The sequence below is a fragment of the Gorilla gorilla genome, chromosome 15 (assembly GCF_029281585.2).
Source record: "Gorilla gorilla gorilla isolate KB3781 chromosome 15, NHGRI_mGorGor1-v2.1_pri, whole genome shotgun sequence".
NCBI classification, from domain to species: Eukaryota; Metazoa; Chordata; class Mammalia; order Primates; family Hominidae; genus Gorilla; species Gorilla gorilla.
The window spans coordinates 25,233,872-25,253,021 of NC_073239.2; the positions used below are offsets into that span (position 1 = coordinate 25,233,872).

The following is a 19,150-nucleotide window of genomic DNA, read 5'->3' on the forward strand; positions in this document are numbered from 1 at the left end:
TCTTTCTTTTTACTATGCCATTCATAGGGTTTATCATAAGCAGCAGTAAGGTACCTTTACTCAAAGCAGGGTTTTTTTTGTTTTATTTATTTGTTTATTTTTATTTTATTTTATTTTATTTTATTTTATTTTTTGAGACAGAGTCATTGGAGTGTATTCAAGCGATCCTTCTACCTCAGCCTCTGAGTAGCTGGGACAACAAGCATATGCCACCATGCCCAACTAATATTTTGTATTTTTTGTAGAGAGGCGGTTTTGCTATGTCGCCCAGGCTGTTCTCGAACTCCTGGGCTCAAGGAATCCCCTCATCTCGGCCTCCCAGAGTGCTGGAATTACAGGTGTGAGCCACCACATCTGGCCTCAAAAGAGTTTTTTAAACAGGAATCTAGTGATTCCTAGTTGGTCATAAAGTCAGACAGAATATTATTGGAAGTGTAACTGAACAAGAAATCAAACATATTTACAGTGAGAACCAAATGGAAAGTTAGAACTCTTTAAACAGATACCTAACAGATTGAAACAGGAGTATATATCCTGAATCATGCTTGGGCTTTTTTTTCTTCTTTTTTTTTTAATGGTAACAACACAAAATATTTATTTCTAGAAAAGAAGCATAATATGGCCATATTAAAGCACTATATTAATTATTTGCCTAAGAAATTAGAGCTGGTTATGTGACAAAAATGAAGGAAAACTTGAAGAAGGTGATAATTTTAAATATTTAAAGCTGTACATATACTTTTGCCAATCTTAAAACCATCGACCAGATGTGGTGGCTCATGCCTGCAATCCTGGCACTTTGGGAGGCCAAGGCGGGCAGATCACTTGAGGTCAGGGGTTTGAGATCAGCCTGGCCAACAGGGTGAAACCCCGTCTCTACTAAAAATACAAAAACATTAGCCGGGTGTGGTGGCCGGTGCCTGTAATCCCAGCTACTCAGGAGGCTGAGGCAGATAATTGCTTAAACTCGAGAGGTGGAGGTTGCAGTGAGCCGAGATCGTACCACTGCACTCCAGCCTAGGCGACAGAGCGAGACTCCATCTCAAAAAACAAACAAAAATTAGCCAGGCATGGTGGTACACGTCTGGAGTCCCAGCTATTCAGGAGGCTGAGGTGGGAGAATCGTTTGAACCCATGAGGTAGAGGTTGCAGTGAGCTGAGATCCTGCCACTGCACTCCAGCCTGGGCGACAGAGTGAGATCCTGTCTCAAAAAAAAAGAAAAGGAAAAAAAAAAAACCCATAGTATGGTGCTAATTTTACTAAATTGTTGTTTTATGTGTGTAGCGTATTTTTTCAGTAACTTAGTTGTCCTGTATTGCCCAAGTAATGCTTCTCAATGGGTAAATATACAATAGCATTTATATACTTTTCTGTTGCATTTGGAGGTTTCTACATGTTGAATATATGCATATTTGTGTGTCTGTACACAAAATAATACCTTACTCGAAACAAGTAATAATACCTTTTTTATGTAAATAAAATTACCAGAAAACTGAAGTTACCCATTGAATCACCAAAACTCTTAAAAAACTATTTTGGGAGGAAATCAGAAAAAAAGCAAAGCAGATATACACGTACAAAATGCCTTAGTTCCAATTCTGGAGTCTAAAAGGCTCTGAAAAGTTTTTTTCTTAACTCATTTGGTAGCAAAACATGACCTGAACTGATGCAAAGGTATTTGCAGTCATTATCCCATCGTATGTGAATATGAATCTGCCTATCTTTTGCTGCAGAAATATCAGTTAGTTTGATTTACAGAGTGCTGCTCCAGACAATTGTGGGGATTTGATGGAATAGATGGTATGTTTACTGTATTCCATGAGTAGGACATGAAAGTGGCAGTCAGAAGGCAGAATAATACGGAGTTATTCCAGGGAGCTGTAGTTGCAAAGAGCCTAGCTGGACATCTGGCAGGGAGTGAGAAGCAGTGCCTGCCAAGGAAAGCCCTCAGGTGAGGCTCCAAGAGGTTAGAAATTTAGCTAAATTTTAGGTTAGGTAGCTAAATTTTATGAGGTATGTTGTGAATTTAAAGTAGGAACCAGCCGGGCGTGGTGGCTCACGCCTATAATCCCAGCACTTTGGGAGGCCAAGGCGGGCGGATCACCAGGTCAGGAATTCAAAACCAGCCTGACCAACATGGTGAAACCCTGTCTCTACTAAAGATACAAAAACTAGCTGGGCATGGTGGTTCGCGCCTTAATCTTAGCTACTCAGGAGACTGAGGCAGGAAAATCACTGGAACCTGGGAGGCAGAGGTTGCAATGAGCTGAGATGGTGCCACTGCACTCCAGCTGGGGTGACAGAGTGAGACTCTGTCACAAACAAACAAACAAACAAACAAACAAATAAATAAATAAATAAATGTAGGAACCATGAGGAAGAGCCAGGACATTAGACCATAGTGTGGATTAAGGGTGAATCTGTGAATTCTAACTGGGATGTAAGAGACACGAACAATTAGAGGAGAGGGAAAAGGAAGATTCCAAAGCAGGTAGAGTCTAATGCCTAAACTTGGAAGTCCTAGATAGCAGATTGCACAAGCAACAGATACAAGGATTGACTCATTTTGAAAAGGGAGCAAGAATTTCTGGCCTCTCCTGTAAACCCTGATGTGCTGGAGGAATAATGGCATCTTGTACACTTTGCACCTGTATTAAGTAGCCCTATATTGCTCTGCTTTTAAAAATATCTATATTCAATATTATTTGTCTCTTTCATCACTGTTAGCTTCCTGCTCTCAGTGGGTTTGCTCTTTTACTTTTAATGTGTTTCTCTACTCTATATAGAATCCAAATAACTGGATTATTAGTCATGTCTAAACTAAGAATGAATAGGCTTTGATGGATTTATGTCAGTAAAATCCATGAGTTCTGAAACAATTGCTCTATAGACTTTGTTTTTTTACTTCCTGTTACTGGAATCTCAGTTAGGTACCAAGTAGTGTGAGTGCTAGCTAGTGACTTTCAGAAGAGTGTGGTGGGAGATACAAGAAAAGTAAAACTTCTTAACTTAAAATCTGCCTCTGGCATTCCTAAAGGTCCAGAATGAAATCCCCCTTCCATGGAGAGATGGGAGAATTGGTGTGTGGAATGAAGCATAATAAAAATAGTCAAGAATAGCCAAAGACTAAACTAATACTTTTAGTACTTATTAATTTGCCGTCTAGATGGAAAGGGCTCTCTGAAAGCTGATGTCTCTGGAAGACATAACACTAACAAAAAGCCTCAAAGTACTGGAGACATAAAAGTGAAGTGATGAGAAAGAACAACAAAGTTAGAAGGATTGGATGCTTCACCACCTATGGCAATAACTGTATTAGTAATAGCAGTGATTACTGTAGAGACTATATGAAGTAGTTGAAAGAATGTGGACATTTAGACAGACAGACATGGACATTACCTTCTTCTTCCACTTAAGTAGCATTTCAGCCTTGGACAAATTTCTTAGCTCATTATCTTTCTATGTAAAATTAGAATAATAATATCTTAAGTTTCCGTATTACGAGGATTAAATGAGATAGTGAATTAAAAGGTTTTAGTATGTAGATCCTCAAAAAATAATCATTTTTCTGTCACTGACATCTTAGAGTTGGTTCCTACTGCTCAGTCTTATCCCCTCCCACCCCCCAGAACACTTTCTTTTACGCTTCCGGGGTGTTCTCTTTCGTAATCTGGAAGAATTGCTACAAACAGTTATAGTCCAATTAGGGCTCCCACTGGCAATCTCGCCATCATGGAATCCAGCTTCTACCATTTTTCTCATTCCTTACAATAACATGCAGTATTTTGGAAAAACAAAAAAAAAGAAGGCAGAGTAAATTCAGTCCCCAACCTGTAACCCTTTTTCACCCCACATCTTATAAATTTATTGTCCCGGTGTTAAATTCTTTGTCTTGGTAACTCCTGTTTCTCTCCTACTCCACCCTGACTTCTCTATCCTAATAGGATGTGCTCCCCATCAGTTCTTAGAGCAGTGTGTATTTGCTGTTCATATTGCTTTGCATTATGCAGTGGTGAGCGGCAACATTCTTCCCGTTCCTACCAAGTTTGCAGGAAATATTCTTGGCATCTTGGTACACTGAATGTGTTTTCATTATATATTACAATTAGAAGTATTAGTGCTGTGCCTGGGGTTCGTCATAAGTTAGGTTTTTGTGGTACGAGTTAGAAAACATGGATTCATTTGACTGTGGGAATTCGTATTCAGAATTCCGTAAATCAAATTTTAAAATATATAGTACAACAAGCATTTTTAGTTTGTAAAGGATGTATATGTGAAAGTTACTTACAATTATAGAATAACACAAATTTTTTTTGAGATGGAGTTTGGCTCTTGTTGCCCAGGCTGGAGTGCAATGGCCTCATCTTGGCTCACCACAACTTTCACCTCCTAGGTTCAAGTGATTCTCCTGCCTCAAGCCTCCCAAGTAGCTGGGATTACAGGCGCCTGCCACCACGCCCGGCTAATTTTATATTTTTAGTAGAGACAGAGTTTCTCCATGGAACTCCTGACCTCAGGTGATCCGCCTGCTTCAGCCTCCCAAAGTGCTGGAATTACAGGCGTGAGCCACTGCGCCTGGCCACAGACTAACACAGATTTTTATGTGAATTGATAAATCTTAAATATACAAAGTTAAAACTTCATATATTTGTCTTCTTTTTTTTTTTTTGAGATGGAGTCTTGCTCTGTCACCAGGCTCCCGAGTAGCTGGGACTAGAGGCACGTGCCACCACGCCCAGCTAATTTTTGTATTTTTAGTAGAGACGGGGTTTCACCATGTTGGCCAGGATGAGCTCAATCTTGACCTCGTGATCCACCCGCCTCGACCTACCAAAGTGCTGGGATTACAGGCCACCGCACCTGGCCATCGTCTTTTTTCTTTATTTACATCTTTATGAGAAGATTCTGTTTATATAGATAATTTGATCCAAAATATTAATCAGAAATGTCCTCTTTTAAGTAGAAGTATGACATTGATAGTCATTGATAGTGGAAATTATATATCCTTCTACTAGCAATAAATCATTTCAGGCTGCGTGCAGTGACTCAACGCCTGTAATCCCAGCACTTTGGGAGGCCAAGACAGGCAGATCACTCGAGGCCAGGAGTTCGAGACCAGCCTGGTCAACATGGTGAAACCCTGTCTCTACTAAAAATACAAAAATTAGCCAGGCATGGTGGCACATGCCTATAATCCCAGCTATTTGGGAGGCTGAGATACGAGAATAGCTTGAACCTGGGAGGCAGTGCTTGCAATGAGCCAAGATTACACCACTGCACTCTAGCCTGGGCAAGAGAACGAGACTGTCTTAAAAAAAAAGAAAGAAAGAAATCATTTTATAATATGAACAAAAAAGAAAATTTTAAATTTTTTGACATATGCTAGTCTTTAATGATTAGTATTTCAAAGATTGTATTCTATAGAACACCAATTCCATGAGATTCCTGGCTGGGAAAAAAAGGAAAAGGGAGTGGAGGAGAGGCCTATGGTTAAAACATGTTTAGAAACATCAAATGCTCTATCTGCACACCCTCTTGGCAGTACATAGTGCACATTACCATGTTACATGTATGGAGAAACTGGTGAAGAAAACTGACGAGGCATTTCCCAAAACCATTTCAACTTGGATTTCCCCCTCTTCCCACAGAATACATGTTTTCATTCTTCTGGCAGCATTCCACAAAGTACTCTTGGTAAACACTGCTTTATCTGAAGGTTTCTCTTAAAATGTAAAACTTCTGCACTCGTAGTTTTCTTCGCTTTTTATTCCTCCCATTAAGCCTTTTGCACTCCTGTGCATTTGTAGTTTTCATGGTTTTATATGACAGCCTAGTATTCTTTGAATATGTCAAATTTTAACCATTTCTCTTGTGTTGGACTTGTAAGTTCTTTTGAATTTTCACTGGAATTACAGTTAATTACAGTGCTGTAATTAATACTTTTATACTTATATTTTCCTTTTTCTTATGAATTTTCAAAAACTGGATGTTTTTGTCAAATGGTTTTGATATTGTTGTAACCTCTGATAAATAATATTTTTTTCTAAAAGAGTTGAACCATTTGTACTGCCACTATTTATATTAAACTATCAGCTTTTCTAAAATTTCAGCATTGGCTATAAAAGTTTTTGCGTTTTTCATATTTAGATTTAATATGCATAGTTTTGAACCACTCAGCTAAATCAAATTATTTCCTATTGAGCTTGAATCATTATTCTATTGTTAACATTTCAAATTTTTAACTAATGATAGCCAATTTATTTGTAGGGTTGTTATAGAGAATTAGAAAGACTAATATTAAGTTCATACAAAATAATATCCTAAGTTTGAATTTCATTTTCAGAGATTTTTCTGCTGTTTTCTGAGGCAAGTGATTTTTTTAGCCTAATTTTAAAGTGCTGTATTGTAGAAAGAAGGAAGCAAGATGTTTCAGATTCAAAGATAGAATTGATACAGACAAGATTTTTAAATTATCAAGTTATAACTGTGTTAAAGAACTCTAACATTATAAATGACTTGCTTCTTATCCATTTTACCCTAAAACTAATAAAGTGTACCAGTTAAGTGTCAGCAAACCAGCTTTAGGATTCTGCCTAGAGATATATAAAGTACTGTAACAAAAGGACTTAATTTTCTTTATACCGGGAGCAGCCTTCTTTAAGCAACATCTCAAGTGTGGCCTAATGCTCTGTGTAACTGGTGAGTTCCTGTTTTTGTAATGTATAATTTTGCAAAGCCTAAATCACAAATGAAAATCTGAGGTCAGGGTAGAATAATCTAGCTTCCTTCTAGATGAAAGCTAATTACTGTATTTTTGGGAAAGGTTTAGATTTTAGGATTTATCTGTGTTTCTTGAATTGTGGGAGTTCTTGACAGTTGGGGTTTTTTTTGTTTGTTTACTTCATGCTTTTTGTTCAGAACTGAGGAACTAAGACTATAGGGTGAGTTGAAGCTGTTACGGTGTCTTTTAGAGAAGTAAAAGTCAAAGAAAAATAATTGAAATTTAAGTCTGAGACGTATCCCAACACTTCAGGTACTTGATACATTCTGGAATTAGTTTCATTTACTGTTTAGTAACTTTTTTGTTTTGTGAATTATTTTCATGCTCCAGAAGGAAGACACTAACAAACCAATCCAATAAACCTATCTTATCTCGTGTCCAATGTCCTCTTTGATTATTTGTGATTTTTCCCTTTTCCGCCCTTGAAATGATATAATCATTTTAAGGAACTAAAATGACCAAGAAGATTAGGAATACTTTTTTCTCCCAATAAATTTCAACATATGTTTCCATCCATACCAAAATAGACCTGTAAACTCTAGAGAGAGAAAATTATATTAGCACTTTCTATCAGGACCAGAATAATCAGCAGCCTGTATGTTTGTTGACGTTGTTGAAGGTGCTTACACTATCATGCCTAAATAAAATTGAAGTTAACTCATTTCCAAATGAATTAAAACCAACCCTTGTTGATAATATGGTTGGTTTTGTTTGTTTTGAGACAGGGTCTTGCTGAGGCTGGAGTGCAGTGGCACGATCTTGGCCCACTGCAGCCTCCATCTCCCTATCTCAAGGGATCCTCCCACCTCAGCCTCACGAACAGCTGGGACTACAGGTGTGCACCACCACACCCAACTAACTTTTGTATGTTTTGTGGAGACAGGGTTTTGCCATGTTGCCCAGGTTGGTCTTGAACTCCTCGGCTCAAGTGATCTGCCAGCCTTGGCTTCCCAAAGTGCTGGGATTACAGGCATGAGCCACCGCGCCTGGCCTGATAATACGGTTGTTAACTGCTCTTAGAGATGGTTTTGGAGTAAGTTACTTTAGAAAAGAAAACTCTGAGGCCGGGCATGGTGGCTTATGCCTGTAATCCCAGCACTTTGGGATGCCGAGGCGGTTGGATCACCTGAGGTCAGGAGTTCAAGACCAGCCTGACCAATATGGTGAAACCCTGTCTCTACTAAAAATACAGAAGTTAGCCAGGCCTGGTGGCATGTGCCTGTAGTCCCAGCTGCTCTGGAGGCTGAGACAGGAAAATCACCTGAACCCGGGAGGCAGAGGTTGCAGTGAGCCAAGATTGTGCCATTGCACTCCAGCCTGGGCAACAGGGTAAGACTCCATCTTTATAAAAAAGGAAAGAAAAGAAAACTCTGGCCCTAGAATATTGGTGCCCTTCTGGTTCCTTTTTCTATTAGTAGTCAATAATATACATATGTGTTACTCTAGGCTAATAAAGTCACTAGGCTTAATACAGAGCCATTCGAAAGGAAAGAATACTATGCAAAGTACAGACGTTAGTACAGACATACACTATGTCTGATATTTGAAGACTGGTACTTAAGTTGAATCACATAAATTGTCAAGCCAGCCTTTTTTTTCACCTGTAAAAATGGCAGTTTCATATAGTTCAACTTACTCATAGCTTAGTGGTTCTTCAATTTTTCCATTAAAATAGTATTCTTATCAGCAAAAGGGAGTGATTTTTGTTAAAGGACATCTAGAAAGGCATTATCATTCTCAGGATTTCTTTGAAGTCTCATGTGTTATCTTGAAGTGTTTTATTAACTTTGCCTTCTATTATGCATAAATCTGTATTTTAATATAAAATAATGTTAAAAATTAATGCTTAGGGAAAACTTTAAGTAAAATTTGACCCTCCAGTCTAAATTTGACCTCTAGCATAGTAATATGCTTCATAATCTGTTGGCACAATGCTGGAGTTATCCCAATTTGAAAAGCATAATTTGGATGTTACCTTGGTACCTTAGGTCTAGTTTGCAGTGCCTACTTTTCTCAACATAAAAGACCTCTGGTATGAAAATGATGACTGAGTAACTAGCAGTATCTATCATGTACAAAGTACAGACAGTTTTGAGAGAAGCAAATAGTGCCCAGAGAAATACCTAGTCTAAAAACATTTAAATACCATTATAACTTAGTTCAGTTATTGGCTTTAGGGTAAGCACATACAATGTTTGGCTGTAAAGTAATGGAATTAACATTCTTGTGTAGCTTTTAAAAATATATTAATAGGGCCGGGCATGGTGGCTCACCCCTGTAATTCCAGCGCTTTGGGAGGCCAAGGCGGATGGATTACCTGAGTTCAGGAGTTCGAGACCAGCCTGACCAACATGGTGAAACCCTGTCTCTACTAAAAATACAAAATTAGCCAGGTGTGGTGGTGGATGCCTATAATCCCAGCTACTTGGGAGGCTGAGGCAGGAGAATTGTTTGAACCCGGGAGGTGGAGGTTGCAGTGAGCCGAGATCGCACCATTGCACTCCAGCCTGGACAACAAGAGTGAAACTCCATCTCCAAAATACATACATACATATACATATATATATATATATATATATATATAAATAAGTGATGATAACAGGTACATGTTAATGTTTCTCCTTGGAACAGTTTGCTTAGGTCTAGAACTTGCTAGGTGCTGGCAGCATTTTAACTAATACTTCATACTATATTGCATTCATGGAGAGTCATAATATACATTAACCTAATTAAATAGCCTGAGAAATCTTGTAGGTAAAAATCCCTGACTTTGTCTTAATGCAAGATTCCCAAGTTTATTACACCAAGGAACCTGATGTTCTGTCTTTGGGAAACAGTGTAATCTAGTTCCATATATCCACAAATTATGTACAAAATGTAAGCTTTTTAAAAAATGACTTGCTTTGGGTTTCTTTGTTTTTTGATCACGGCGTGCTGTTGCCTCAACCTCCTGGGCTCAAGTGATCTTATCTCAGCCTCCTGAGTAGCTGGGACTGCAGGTGTGCACCACCATGCCCAGCTAATTTTTTTATTTTTTGTAGAGATGGGGTCTCATTATGTTGCTCAGGCTGGTCTTGAACTCATGGGCTCAAGCAACCCTCCTGCTTTGTCCTCTCGAAGTGCTGGGATTATAGGCGTGAGCCACTGTGCCCGGCCCTACTTCTCACTTTTTTTTTTTTTTTGAGACAGAGGTTCACTCTTGTCACACAGGCTAGAGTGCAATGGAATGCAATGGCGTGATCTTGGCTCACTGCAACCTCTACCTCCCGGGTTCCTGGGTTCAAGCGGTTCTTACGCCTCAGCCTCCCGAGTAACTGGGAATACAGGGATATGCTACCATGCCCGGCTAATTTTTTGTATTTTTGGTAGAGACAGGGTTTCACCATGTTGGCCAGGCTGGTCTCGAACTCCTGATCTCAGATGATCCACCTGCCTCGGCCTCCCAAAGTGCTAGGATTATGAGCGTGAGCCACTGGGCCTGGCCTAACTTCTCACATTTTTGAGGAGCTTGATTGGATGAAAGGGTGGCAGCATAGTATGTTGTGGTTAAAACAAATCTATCTGAAGTCAGATTGCTTAAGTGCACACCCAGGTTCTGTGTGACCTTGGGAAAGTCATTTAGCTTCTCTGTGCTTCAATGTCCTCATCTGTAAAATAGGGCTAATCAAAATAGCTGCTTCATGGACAATTTGGCAGATTATTCAAGGAAATAATGTAAAGCACTTAGAGTACTGCTTAGACTATAAGTAAGCAGTAAATATTAGCTGCTTCTGTTAAATATAGCTGGCATTACATTTGGAGCGGCAGGTTTATGAAATCCTTTTTTCAAGTGGCAACTAACTATACTTTGAAAAATATATTTAAATATATTGACATATGTGTTTACTTGTAGGAAATCACCTTATAATCTCAACAGAAACATAAGGGAAACTAAGAGAAAAATTAGAAAAATAAGCATTTCTCAGGTATATGTAGGGTTGTGGTTATTTTAAAACGTATAGCAGATAACATTGACTGAATTTGTATTCATCTTCCTGATGAGGTAAGGCTTCAGATAAGAGCAGCAGCCATCTGTTTGCAAAATGCCCTTGCTTATCACATTGGTAGTGCGAATGTGGAGCTCTCAGGTGCATTTTAGACGTGTGAGTTTTAGATGCGAGATTACCAACATGAATTGTCTACTTCCTTTAGGAGTAATTTACATAAGGAATGTATTGAGGGCATTAGAGATGACTTTATGACCTGCTTATGATCTCAAGCTTTTTACTGAATTATTTATCATCACATTGTGTTAGCTATTTTGCTTCTTGATAGATCATTTTACACCACAATATTGCTGCTGCCTAAGGAAAAAAAATGTCTCTTCAGCAGATCCTAATGATTTCTAAAAAGGGTAATTTGATTCTGAAGATAGGATTTTGACTTGCCCTGGTATTAATAAGAAATTTTCTCTGTGATACTGTGGTTATTTCCACCCCCCAAACAATCATAGATACTAAGTGCAAACTTGCTTTTCACCTTTTCTGTATTTAGTAGGGTTCTTCCAGAAATTATTTCTGTAGCATTTATTAACTGTATCCTTAATTGTGAATATTTTGGCTAGTTCACTTTGATAATTGAACAAAGGAAAGGAGGGTTTTTTAAAACAAGCTAGAATTTTTGTTGCTTCAGTAAAAATGAATGTTTAGCAGCATTGTTTATATTCCTTTTTTGTTGTTGTTCAAGACAGAGTCTCACTCTGTCCCCCAGTCTGGAGTGCAGTGGTGTGATCCTGGCTGGCTGCAACCTCTGCCTTCAGGGCTCGAGCGATACTCCTGCCTCAACCTCCCAATCAGCTGGGACCGCAGGTGCACACCACCATGCTTGGCTAATTTTTGTATTTTTCGTAGAGATGGGGTTTTGCCGTGTTGCCCAGGCTGGTCTCAAACGCCTGAGCTCAGGTGATCTGCCTGCATTGGCTTCCCAAAGTGCTGGGATTACAGGTGTGAGCCACCACACCTGGTCACATTGTTTATATTCTTTGTTCTGTAAAAGTGACATTTTTGAAAATGACCTAAGATTTTCTTTCTCTTTCTTTTGTCTTTTTTTTTTTTTTGGTGGAGACAGTATCCCACTGTTACCTAGACTGCTCTCAAATTCCTGGCCTCAGCAGTTCTCCTGCCTGGGCCTCTCAAAGTGCTGGGATTACAGGCATGAGCCATCGCACATGGCACTGGACCCAGATTTCTTCTTTTTTTTATTTTGAGACAGGGTCTCACTCTTCACTAAGCTGGAATGCAGTGGTGTGGTCATGGCTTACTGAAGCCTCCACCTCTCTGGCTCACTGAAGCCTCCACCTCTCTGGCTCAAGTGATCCTCCTACCTCAGTCTCACAAGTAGCTGGGACTACAGGCACACACCACCATGCCTGGCTAATTTTTTAATTTTTTGTAGAGACAAAGTCTCTCTATGTTACCCAGGCTGGTCTCGAACTCCTGGACCCAAGACTCAAGCGATCCTTCTGCCTCAGCTGCCTGAAGTGCTGGGATTACAGGTGTGAGCCACTGTGCCTGGCCCTGGACCCAGATTTTTATGTGCAATCTTCTTATGTTTAAATGTTAGCCCCAATGCATTGCAGGCAGTCTTGACCAACAGGGAACCAGTTTGTGACTACTGTCTTTTAAAGAGGCTTTTTTCAGTTACATTATAATTATGATGAGCTGATACTCTAAGTAATTTCAAACAGGTAAACTGTTGGAGAAAAACATGAAAAAATGAAAAGCCTTTCCCAAGTCTGTCATCTGATTTTCTAATACGTCTTTAGTTACTGGCTTCTCTGTAAAAGTATGAGGTTTGTTTAGGGAAATGTAAGATATGTATTTTAAATATTTTAGTTAAATTAGCCATAGCATTTTATCTACATTCCTGTGAAATTCCAATTAACATGTTTCTATTTAGGTACATTAGTGAATAGGAATACCCATCTTTTGTATATGATGTGGTACCTTCTATGTTCTTTAATGTTCCTGATGATAGCTGCTACTCCTGCAAGTAGTAGTATTTTTTAATAGCCAACTTGTGTTTTATTTCTTAAATAATTTTTTCTACTTTTTGTTGTGCTTTTTAAAATGTGGAAAAATGAAGAGTAGTGAAATGATCACTCACATACCCACTACCTGTATTCAGCTGTTAACATTTTGCCATATTTTATGGTTGACTGCACGATTTAACCATTTAAAAAGTAAGTTGCAGTAAAGCATCCATGTCCTAAAAATAAAAAATTCTGTCTAGTAATCACAATGCCATCTTATAAATTTGTATGTTAATGTGAATATGTATGTATATACATACACTTATATGCTGCGTGTGCTCTGTAACAGCACTAAGGTGTACCCAGGAGATGCTGTTGAATAAAATAAAAATTTTACAAACCCTGTGTCTTCTGTTGATTGTTTGCTACAACAAAATTAAGGCTGCATTGGATCTAGGTCAGAGCAGATATGATCTTGATTGCTATAATTCCTGGACAATACCCATTTAAAAAAGTTTGCTCTCACAAGACTTTCAGAGATAAGCCTAGTTAAGATTGGACTCTCCTAAACTCCCAGCCTGAAACTACAAGCAGTGCCTTTATTAGGCTGGGGGAACTGATGCTAATGGGCTTAAGTCCCTCTTGGATCTCCAGGTAAATGACAGGGCATGTACCTAGCTAGGCAAAGGCTCGGAGAGATGACAAGCTTTACTATAGAATTCTAGTAGAAGGTCTGGATGTTTGGTGTCATTTGTTAATATGTACCTATTACCCATTTTAGTAAGTTACTTAAACTACAAAGAAAACCCAACACAGAATAAACAGCCTAATCTTAAAATTTTCAGAATTTTAGTGGAATGTCTCTTCTGTTTAGCAAGTTTTTGCATACAAATGCCAATATTGCTACTCTATTTTTGCCTGTCTGCTTGAGTACAGAATATAAGGGTGGATTTTATGTCAGTGTTAACTAGAACATTATTGGGATTTTCCCAGATTCACCCTAGAGCAGTTATAAAAAATGTATACATTTAATTATGTTTTCACTTTTCTGATTTCCGTTATTATGATTGCCTTCCTTTTTACTCCCCTTTTAAAATACATTATTTTCCTGTATTGCAGATTTTTATTGTTAGGTATATTGACCAAAGTTTAACGAGAAGAACTGTGACCAGCTGGGAGGATTGCTGCAAGGAATGGAATTAGCTCATAGCTTACTGCTGAATGAAGAAGCATACAATCAACTAGGTGAAGTTCAGAAGGCAGAGTTTATTTTTGAGTGGTTGAGATACTTGGAGAAGCTCTTGTTGGCAACCAGCAGGGTGGGTAAAATGACAACATCTGTTTTTTTGTTTAAGTGCCCATGTTTACTTCCTTTGGTTTGCTTTTCTAGTTTTTTCCAGAATAACCTAATTTAGCTTTACAATGTTAGACTTTGTTAAAACTTAATGAAGCATATTACATTTTTTGTTCCCTCATCAGAATTTTTATTATTAGAAGAAGTTTTCGCTATTCAGAAAAGCAGGAAGAAATTAGCTAATGTTTTTGGTATTACTTTAAAAATATATGAAACACCAACTACAACTACTTTCTGTTATACTTCGTTTTTGTTATGGTCTGCATCTATGTTCCTCCGTGTACATAAAGCCCTGGTACAGTCTAGTGGCTAAACAATGTAGTGGGAGTTTCACTTTAAAGAGGTGTGAAGACTTGAGGTGTATGAATTCAAGAGCCTATGGATAAACAGATTCTCTCTTCAAAGCTTATGACATAAGTGTGGAAAAGGAAAACTGATCACTCATACCCTTCACCTACATTCAGCAATTAGTAACATTTTGCCGTGTTTGGTTGATTAATTTACTAAGCCATTGAGGTGGCACTTTACTTTTAGCCTACATCTCCTAAAAATAAGAACATTTTTTCACATAATCATAGTACTATATGCAGTTCCAAAGTGGTACAAAAACACTACTCATGGAGACATTTAGAATTTAACAGAAGACATTTTATTTATGAATTTAAAATAGTAGCATTCCAAAACACATTCTTGTTCTGAGACAATAGGGAGCTGTGTGACTCTAGTTATCAAAATATTTGACAAGTTTGCTGATCTTTAAGAGAGGGAAAAAAAGCAACTTCTAGATTTGGGGGAAAAAAAAAACAAAAGACAAAATTCTATACACTGACAAATATTTTATTGTGGAATTTTAGGCCTCAGTGAGCACCTGAATACCATTAGCTTTGTAATGATACTGTGTACTCTTTATTCAGATAGCAGACAAGGAAAATGGAATAACGTTATTAACATTTATATATGTAAGCTTGCAAAAAGAAAATTGCCCTACACTTAGGAATAGATCTGAATAAAACAGGTAGCCATTACAAGGTCAGCTCTGGTTATAGATTATAGTTTACTGCTTTATGCAGCTATATATGAGGGAGGTGTAGGATTAGTAACTCAGATGCTGTAGTTGAAAATACAAATTTGGACATGGTGATGCATGCTTATAGACCAAGTTACATGGTAGGCTGAAGCAGGAGGATTGCTTGAGCCCAGGAATTTGAGGCTGTAGTGTAGCACTGTAATTGCTCCTATGAATAGCCATTGCACTCTACCCCAGGCAACATAGTATGACCTTGTGTATTAGTCCGTTCTGCTATAAAGAACTACCTGAGACTGGGTAATTTATGAAGAAGAAAGGTTTAATTAATGCACAGATATGCAAGCTTAACAGGCATGAGTGGAAGGCCTCAGGAAACTTAAACAGTCATGGGAGAAGGCGAAGGGAAAGTGAGGACCTTCTTCACATCATGGCAGGAAGGGTTGGGGGGAAGTGTCACACACTTTTAAACCATCAGATCTTGTGAGAACTCACTCACTGTCACAAGAACAGCATGGGTGAAATCCACCCCCTTGATCCAATCACCTCCTAGTAGGCCCCTCCCCTGAAACATGGGAATTACCATTCAGCATGAGATTTGGGTGGGGATGCAGAGCCAAACCATATCACATTGTCTCTATTAAAAATAATAATACGCGGTGGCTAACGCCTGTAATCCCAGCACTTTGGGAGGCCGAGGCGGGTGGATCACAAGGTCAGGAGATCGAGACCATCCTGGCTAACACCGTGAAACCCTGTCTCTACTAAAAATACAAAAAAATTAGCCGGGCATGGTGGCGGGCGCCTGTAGTCCCAGCTACTCGGGAGGCTGAGCCAGGAGAATGGCGTGAACCCAGGAGGCGGAGCTTGCAGTGACCGGAGATCGGGCCACTGCACTCCAGCCTGGGCGACAGAGCGAGACTCCATCTCAAAAAAAAAAAAATAATAATAATAATAATAATAATACAAATTTGCTCTGCCTTTCAAACAAAAGAAGAAAGATTTCGAATACATAGAGCCCTTATATTTGTTAACAGAGATTGCAGTATAATGTGGTTCGGAATTTTTGGAGGGCTTTTTTATTATTAGCAGGGCAGCAAACTACCTGTTTAGTCTGGCATAATGACCGCACTACCAACTTATTTGTAACTTCCAGTCAAAGTAAGTTTGTATTTTTCTAGAGCCTTTTTAGTTCTTAAATATATGAAAGAAAAATTATATTAGAGGATTACAGATAATTATATTGACTTTGAATTGTCTTTGTGTTATCTTTCTTTCTAGAATGATGTAAGGGAGAAACAGAAGACTCTTGTAGAACAGCTCCTGTCTTTGTTGAACAGCTCCCCAGGGCCTCCTACCCGCAAACTGCTTGCTAAGAATCTAGCCATACTTTATAGTATTGGAGACACATTCTCCGTTCATGAAGCAATCGATAAATGTAATGATCTTATTCGTAGCAAAGATGATTCTCCAAGTTATCTTCCCACTAAGCTGTAAGTGAAACATTAAAACAGAACAGAAAACAAAATATTGCTTCCTGTTGTATTTTTATGAAGTACCCATAATACTTGACATTTACTTTGAAACTGAATACAAACTCAGTTTTACTCATTTTAAAAATCTAACTTAAAAAAGAAACTAACACTTTTCATGTTAGTTGCTGAGAAACAATTCTACAAATACTTTAGACATATTTGAAGTCTAGATTTGAGATTCAAAACATCTTCCTAAAATTTTAGCAGTTGAGTGTTTAAGAAAGATATTTTAAATTCTTCACATTTTTGGATGCTTTTATAATTTATTCATTCTTGGTTATGAAAATTGATAGTAAATATCATGTAGAAAAGTATTTGCTAAGATCCTAAAAAGAACAGCTTAGTTTCTCTGTAGGATTTAGTTCGTTTTATCACCTGTTATCTTTGAAAAGGCAATGAGCCGTGTAATATTTCTTGTTTTTCTGTTTTTTGAGACAGAATGTCTCTGTCCACCCAGGCTGGAGTGCAGTGGCGTGATCTCGACTCACTGCAACCTCTGCCTCCTGGGTTCGAGCGATTCCCCTGTCTTAGCCTCCCAAGTAGCTGGGACTACAGGCACGTGGCACCACTTCGAGCTAATTTTTGTATTTTTAGTAGATACGGGGTTTCACCATGTTGGCCAGGCTGGTCTCAAACTCCTAACCTCAAGTGATCCACCCACCTTGGCCTCCCAAAGTATTGGGATTACAGTCATGAGCCATTGCACCTGGCCACCATGTCATAATTCTATAAAGTTTTTGTTGGTCTAATTTTTACCTTACAACAGAATGTATTCCCCCATAAAGTTTTCAGATTTCAAACTTGATGAGAACATTATTTCTTGTTTTTATTTTTATCTTTAAGCTTATCTTTTTGTTATCTAATATGTAGCTGAGTTCTGTTGAAATATTTTGTAGAATTTTGTAACAAATTTGAGGATGTGTAATCTTTGGGCTGAATAGTAGAGTAATCACAGATTGATACATCCTTATTATTGAAAGTATAATCATATTCACCTAAGTGTCATGCCTTAGGATTTAACCACAGAATAGATTCTTAGAAATTTTATCCTTTCAAAGCAAAATTTAAAATAGTCACTTTTCCAACAAATGATGCCAGTATAACTGTATGTCCACATGCAAAAGAATGAATTTGGACTCTTCTATTACACCATGTATAAAAAATTAACTCAAAATTGATCATAGATGTAAGTGTAACAGCTATAACTGTAAAACTCATAGGAAAAAACATAGGGGAAATCTTTGTGACCTTGGCTTTGGCAGTGTTTCTTAGATACAGCACCAAAAAGCACAACTGACAAAAAATAGATGAGACTTCATCACAATTAAATATGTTTGTGTTTCAAAGGATAATACAAAGAAAGTAAAAAGACAAAAGGATGGGGGATATTTTTCAATAGTTATCCTTATATATCCTAAGATCTTTTTATTCCTATTTTTTCAGCTGTGACTAATTTCTAATTTAAATGTTGTTTCAGTGCTGCTGTGGTATGTTTGGGTTCCTTGTACAAGAAGTTGGGTAGAATACTGGGTAACACCTTTACTGATACAGTGGGGAATATTCTTAAAGCTATGAAGAGTGCAGAGGTAAGTAATTACAAGTTCAGCCAAAGAATGAAAAGACAGCATTTTATTGGTTTATGCATTTCCTGAGCAAATCAAAGAGCTTTACATATGACAAGCATATGTAGATATGAATATAAATGTACCCATAAATTAATATTTCTAGGTGATGCACTGTATGTACTCTGTATATTGAATCCCAGTTAGAAAAATAGTAATGCAGTAGAATTTCATGTATTCATATAAATCCAAGCGGGCGAAAACTAACGTATTCCACTTATAGTCCCATCCCTAGTCTCTCCTCTTACTCCATCTTTTTTATTTGATAGTACTTAACTGGTGCCAGTGCAACTGCTTGTCACCAGGGACTACATAGTTGATAAACATTGTATACCTTATGGATAGATGAGTTACTGTACTAGCATCAGAAGGTAGTAAGGAATATAATCTGAGGGCAAAGAGTGTAGAGGATGTGTGACCAGATCCAGATGACCTTTTAATTGCCAAGGGAGTATATTTTCAACTGTATCCTCATTGAAATATTTATGTCACACTCCTCTGGAACATCCTTTGTTTTTGAGACTGTCTCTTCATTTGACTTTAAGATATTAAGATACTATAATCTCTTGCCAGCTGTGGTTTTACTGGTTTTGAAATGAAAGCATTTATATGTTTGTTTAGCAAAAGGTTTAAATCCGTGGTCCCTAATATGTAAGGACAACTTAGCACCTTTAAATATAAAAAACATGGACATGGTAGTTCGCACCTGTGATCTCAGCTACTTGAGAGGCTGAGACGGGAGGATCACTTAAAGCCAGGAGTTTGAGACCACCTGGGCAACACTGGAAGACCCTGTCTCTACAAAAACATAAATTAGTTGGGG

At 38.1% G+C, this 19,150-nt stretch overlaps 1 protein-coding gene across 16 annotated transcripts in view; it reads left to right on the top strand.

Moving 5' to 3' along the window:
- The window catches only part of HEATR5A (HEAT repeat containing 5A), a 128,970-nt gene that overhangs the window by 3,456 nt on the left and 106,364 nt on the right, over positions 1 to 19,150 (top strand). For all 16 annotated transcript variants that reach the window (XM_063697706.1, XM_019010155.4, XM_063697710.1 and 13 more), the window contains exons 2-4: positions 13,912 to 14,111; positions 16,452 to 16,663; positions 18,183 to 18,291. In XM_063697706.1, the coding sequence (XP_063553776.1) occupies positions 13,986 to 14,111; positions 16,452 to 16,663; positions 18,183 to 18,291 (447 nt within the window). In that variant the 5' untranslated portion in view covers positions 13,912 to 13,985. The remainder of the gene's footprint in view (positions 1 to 13,911; positions 14,112 to 16,451; positions 16,664 to 18,182; positions 18,292 to 19,150) is intronic.